The sequence below is a fragment of the Erinaceus europaeus genome, unplaced genomic scaffold (genome assembly GCF_950295315.1).
Source record: "Erinaceus europaeus unplaced genomic scaffold, mEriEur2.1 scaffold_621, whole genome shotgun sequence".
Classification (NCBI taxonomy): Eukaryota; Metazoa; Chordata; class Mammalia; order Eulipotyphla; family Erinaceidae; genus Erinaceus; species Erinaceus europaeus.
In genome coordinates this window covers 63,961-69,960 of record NW_026647521.1, presented here as the reverse complement: position 1 = coordinate 69,960, position 6,000 = coordinate 63,961, and the positions used below count along the sequence as shown (strand labels likewise).

Sequence of the window (6,000 nt, the reverse complement as noted above, 5' to 3'; positions counted from 1 at the left end):
CCCTGGTTCCCACTTGCAGGTGGAAAGCTTCACAAGTGGTGAAGCAGGGCTGAAGGTGTCTCTCTCCCTCTCAATTTCTGGCTGTCTCTATCCAGTAAATAAATAAATAAAAGGGAGTTGAGTGTTGGTACACCTGGCCAGGCACACATATTATAACGTGCCGGGACCCAGGTCCCCACCTGCAGGGAGGCAGCTTCATGAGCAGGCCTCTCTCTCTCTCTCTCTCTCTCTCTCTCTCATCTTAGTTTCTGTCTCTGTCCAGTAACTAACAAAATACACATGTAAAATATTTTTGAAAATGATAATAAAAAATTAAAAAAAAAAGAGTAAGTGTTGGGTGGGGGCAGATAGCATACTGGTTCTGCAAGGAGACTCTCATGGCTGAGGCTCTGAGTCCCAGGTAAGCCAGAGCTCTGCAGTGCTCCAGTTGAAAAAAAAAAAACAAAAAAAAAAACCTGTGTGTGTGACCAGATACAGAGAAACATTTCCTAGAATTCCCAGTAGCAAGCCACAAGGGGCAGGCGGAAACTAAGAAGGATGTGAGGACAGTCACTGTCCGGTAGCAAGACCTGGGAGCTGCCCGTGGACGTGGGCCACGGGAACCAGGAGACAGAGGGCCCAGGGACAGAGGGACGGCTGGGATAGTGACCACAGCTGTGGATATTCCAGCCTGGCTGGTCCTCCGGGTCTTCAATCTCAGGCTGGAAATAAAACCCCATTTCCAGTCAGTCCCTGAGACAGCCGGTCAGTGGGCCGCCTCAGGCAGCAACCTGTGTACGGATGGAGGGGAGAACTCGTGTGTGGATCTGGGGGTGACTTGGAGGGGCGGGGCGCTGGTCACGACACCCACATCCCCAGGTGAAGCAGGCATGTGAATCAAGGCAGACCACCTTTTCTTTTTTTATTTCGCTTAGACAAAATGCAAAGAGTGTCTCGTTAAATTAGAAGAAGGAGTAGGAGGAGAAGGAGAAGGAGAAGGAGGAGAAGAAGAAGAAGAGGAGGAGGAAGAGGAAGAAAGAGAAGAATGATTAGAACAGAACCGAAAAGAAACTTGTATGGAGCCCCCCTCCCCCCCAACCCCTGCAGGGCAACAGGACCCCAGCCTGCCTCAGGTCTGGGAACCCTGGCGTGGATGGGCAAGGGAGGCGAGTGCAGATGTGAGAAAGGTCCCCCCACCCCCAAAGCAAGGTTCTGGCTGAAATTCACAAAGAGGGTCCCTCCTTGGGTTCAGGTCTCCCCTCAGGGGGATGGGTGTCCTTTGCACGCGGAGCCTGAAGGTTCAAGTCTTTCCCCCATGCATTTTGTAGAAAAATCAGTAAAAATGCAGTCGTCTGTGAAGATCATAAAACTGGACGTTCCCAAAAAATCAGATGCCCAGGCAGATGGAGCTTCCACTCAAGACAGGAGGGGGCAAGGAAAGGAAAGAAAAAGAAAGAAAGAAGGGAGGGAGGAAGGGAGGAAGGGAGGGAGGGAGGGAGGAAGGGAGGAAGGGAGGAAGGGAGGGAGGAAGGGAGGAAGGGAGGTAGAAGCTGGAAGAAGAAAGTGGGAGAGTCTTTGCACTGTCCGTGGGGTTCCAGTCGGTGTGTGTGTGGGGGTGGGTGGGTGGGTGGTGCTTTTTGTTTTCCTTTGTTTTTTTCATATATTTTTGGCAATTTCCTTTTCATTATAAATATTGGAATTCCGTAAAAAAAAAGGTAGCTTTGACGGAAGTCGTGTGTGTGGAGCGGCCGTATGTACAGGGGCTGTGCCATCATGCGGAGTCACACCAGGGTGTAGGACTTGGCGTAGGGGTTGGCGCCTTTGGGGGGCCCTCGCGGGTCCAGCAGCGACTCCTGGGAGTTGCTCATCTTGGCTGCCTGGCCCAGCTCGGCCGTGGCCCCCTCGCGCTGAGGTAAGGTGGCGGCCGCCGCCCCGGCCCCCTGTGGCCAGGCCTGTGGCTCCCTGGAGGAGGAGGCGCTGGGGGCGGCCGCGGCCTCCAGGGGGATGGGCTCCAGGACGGTGGGGCGCTTCAGGGTGCGGGTCTTCTGGGGCTCCAGGCAGGCCGGGCCGAGGCTCAGGTCCCTGCTGCTGCTCGGGCCACTCCTGTTGAGCAGGAAGTCCATCCGCAGGTAAGGAGGCAGGTGGATGAGGTCGCCTGAGGGAGGAGCACAGGCCGTTAGCGGGACTGGGGCTGGGGGGCATTCCCCGCCGTCTGTGTCCAGGTCAGGAGACCGTCACCATCACTACCCCAGCCCCCACCCCAGGCATGCCTTTCAAAACAGCTCCTTGGATTATCACCAAGACCTAGGCTCCGGAGACGGCCCAAGAGCCCAGCGACAGATTAAGTGGCCTGCATACATGGTGGAGTATTAGCCAGCTCTGAAAACCTGTCAGGGCTGTAGGCCCGGTGGGGACCTAGTACAGAGTGCTGGGCTCTCAGGCAGGAGGGCTGCGTGTGCTGTGTCAGAGTGACGCTCTCTCCCCTCCTGGATATATACAGAATTTGTCTCCAGGGTCATCACTGGGGCTTGGTGCTGGTACTAGGAATCCACTGTTCCTGGCAGCCATATTTTCCATTTTATTGGACAGGACAGAGAGAAATTGAGAGAGGAGGGGGAGATAGAGAGGGAGACAGACACCTGCAGCCCTGCTTCACTGATTCTGAAGCCTCCCCCCTGTAGGTGGGGAGTAGGGGCTGGAACCTGGATCCTTGTACGTCACACTATGTGTGCTTAACTGGGTGCACCACTGCCTGCCCCCCTATTTTGATAGATGGTTAAGAGAGAGAGAGACAGGGAGTGAGGGAGAGAGAGGGAGGGAGAGAGAGAGAGAGAGAGAGACCTGCAGCCCTGCTTCACCATTTGTAAAGTACCCCCTCCTGCAGGTGGGGTGTGGGGACTTGAACCCGGGTCTTCATACAAGGTAATGTGTACACTTTACCAGGTGAGTTACCACCTGACAACAGTAAATAAATAAAATTATTTTTAAAGAAAAAAACTTGGGAGCCCCGCTTCCCCAGAGCCCTGCCCCACTAGGGAAGACAGAGACAGGCTGGGAGTGTGGATCCACCTGCCAACGCCCATGTTCAGCGGGGAAGCAATGACAGAAGCCAGACCTTCCACCTTCTGCAACCCACAATAACCCTGGGTCCATGCTCCCAGAGGGATAGAGAATAGGAAAGCTATCAGGGGAGGGGATGGGATAAGGAGTTCTGGTGGTGGGAACTGTGTGGAGTTGTGCCCCTCTTATCCTATGGTTTTGTCAATGTTTCCTTTTTGTAAATAAATTAAAGGAAAAAAAGAAAAAAAAAGATAAAATTCTGGGAAACCAGAAGATAGCTCACCCAGTAGGGAACATGCCTTGTGCTCTGCGTGGGTTCGAACCCTGGAACCGCCCGGGAGTGCTACGGCACCCGGCGGTGGCTCCTGTGCGGAGGCGTCTCTCCCTCCCTCTCTCTCTGTGTCTCTGTCTGAAACAGAAAGAACGGAGACGTCGGCCCAGAGCCTCCAGGGCCCGGTACTGCACACACACAGGCGCACACGCACACACACACACACACACACACATGCACACAGGCACACACACACACAAGCACACACAGGCACAGACAGCTGCCGTTCCCAGTAGAGGGGCCAGCTGAATGGCTCAGGGTGAGTGTGTGTATGTGGGGAACCCTGGGGCCAGAGGATGCCTGGTTTCCAGGGGGAGGGAATGAGGTAGACACAGGGCAGTGGACTCTATCAACCCCACCCAGCCCCCAGACCACTACTCCCCTTGAGGACTGGAGCTTAAGAAAAACAGCCCTGGAAAGCGACAGTCCTTTGATGAACAGCATTTAAAATTTTTATTTTTTTTAAATTATCTTTATTTATTGGATAGAAACAACCAGAAATCATGAGGGTAGGAAGAGACAGAGAGGGAGAGAGACCGAGAGACACCTGCAGACCTGCTTCTACACTTGTGAAGCTTTTCCCCTGCAGGTGGAGACCCGGGGACTTGAACCCCGCTCCTTGCACACTGTAACACATGCGCTCAACCAGGCGCACGGCCATCCAGCCCCAAGAATTCCTTTCTTGGAATGTTGATTCTTAGAGATTCTTAGAGTAACGTGAGAATCTAGTGGCCCAGTTTATTTTCTCCAAGAACAAGCATCTTTCCAAGTGTCGTTTGTTGAGAAAAACAGCCAAACACCTGTCAGCAACGCCCGCGTCTTAAGTGCAGTGGAGTGAGGGCACACTTCATCAGGCTGGTATCTGTGCCCTGTACACTGGGTCTTCCTCTAGAAGGCAAGACTGGCACAGTGGCATCGTGAATACCTAGACCCACGATAAGTTCTGCTTCATACAAGTTCTATTTTTCTGTCGAGCGGATTAAAATCTAGTTTTCATGTGACTTTCACTTAGTCACTTCTTAAACTGCCTAAGTCAAAAGGCAATCCTGTATAACAAGGGGTTTGAAATACATCGGTGATGATTATCAGATCGAAGGAAGCGCAGACAGTCAACAGCAAAGTACAATCAGCAAAGAGAAAAGAAAAGGAAGAACCTGCTGCCCGCACCACCAAAATACTACAGCTGACCGCTGTACTGTCTCTCTCTCTCTCTCTCTCTCTTTTGTATGAAAATACAGATTTAAAGAAGTCTTTTGTATTTTTTGTAAATTTTATTCTTTATTGCCACCAGGGTTACTGTGGAGGCTTGGTGCCTGCACAAGGAATCCACTGCTCCTGGCGCCCATTTTCTCCCTTCTCCCCCCCCCCTTTCTCTTACACACACACACACACACACACACACACACACACACACATATTTTATTCCCTTTTTTCTCTCTCTCTTACACACACAGACATTTTATTCCCTTTTTTCTTTCTCTTCCCCCCTCTCTCACATACATTTTATTCTCTTTTTCTCTCTCTTTCTCTCTCTCTCTTACAAACACACACACACACACACACACTTTATTCCCTTTTTACTCTCTCTCCCTCTCTTTCTCTCTCTCTCTCTCACACACACACACACACATTTTATTCCCTTTTTACTCTTTCTCTCTCTCTCCCTCTCTCCCTCTCTCTCTCTCTCTCACACACACACACACTTTACTCCCTTTTCTCCCTCTCACCCTCTCTCTCTCTCTCTCTCGTATTTTAACAATTTATACCCAATGTCTGAATTCATTCGGTTTTCAAAATTGAAACACTGAGTGCTTAGACTACAGAAATATGTGCCCTGAACTAAAAATACAGGCACTTAATGAGACAGAGGCTCACCTGGCTAAGCGCACACAGTACGTGAGGCCCAAGGACTCGCACAAAGATCCAGTTCAGGCTCTACCTGTGTTTTCTCTTCTGATCTTGTTTTTCAACTACCTCTCAATTTCTGACTGTCTCTAGCCAATAAATAAAGATAATGAAAAAAAAATCACAAGCTTTATCACCGGACAAGAAGGGACACACTGCTCAGAAACCCAAAACCCAACTAATTGCCACTTGCAATCCCCAACAGTTAAGCACCTCCTGGAATAAGTATAATTGAGTGGAATATTATTTGGGGTTGGCCAAGTAGCTCTCGAGGTTAAAGCATTGCTTTGCATTGTGTACAACACCGCATCAAGCCCAGCCCCCAAACACACTGGGTGGGGGGAAATTTGATGCTATGCTATCTTTCTCTTTCACCCTCCACCACTCAGACTTACTGTCTCTATCTAAAAAAAATAGTAGTAGACATGATCCAAGTTCTTACAAGAAAGCGCCACATACCCTCCAGTCACTGTTGCGTCCCCAGATGACACCTCCCAGCTCCCAGGACACAGCCTCCGGTTGCCGGCTGCCTGGCCAGATGCTGGACACCAGAAACTCTTTCCTTCTGTCTCCCTCATGTACTTACTGGTCTGCTCATTTTATTTTGTGGCTAACAGTGGGTGACAAGGCTGGGAGATGACGAGGTCTAGTTGCACACCACACCCTCCACCACGCTCTGTGCCTCCCCCGTCTCCCAGAGACAACCACCAGCATTCTCACAAGGC

The 6,000-nt window shown here is 51.0% G+C and overlaps 1 protein-coding gene across 1 annotated transcript in view; it reads right to left on the bottom strand.

The window, feature by feature from the left end:
* Positions 1-877: 877 nt before the first annotated feature.
* LOC103124879 (cell adhesion molecule DSCAM) overlaps positions 878-6,000 on the bottom strand; it is a gene marked incomplete at its 5' end in the record, with an annotated part of 66,052 nt that continues 60,929 nt past the window's right edge. Inside the window, 2 exons of the mRNA XM_060184105.1 lie at positions 878-2,134; positions 3,323-3,448. Of these exons, the coding sequence (XP_060040088.1) occupies positions 1,761-2,134; positions 3,323-3,448 (500 nt within the window). The remainder of the gene's footprint in view (positions 2,135-3,322; positions 3,449-6,000) is intronic.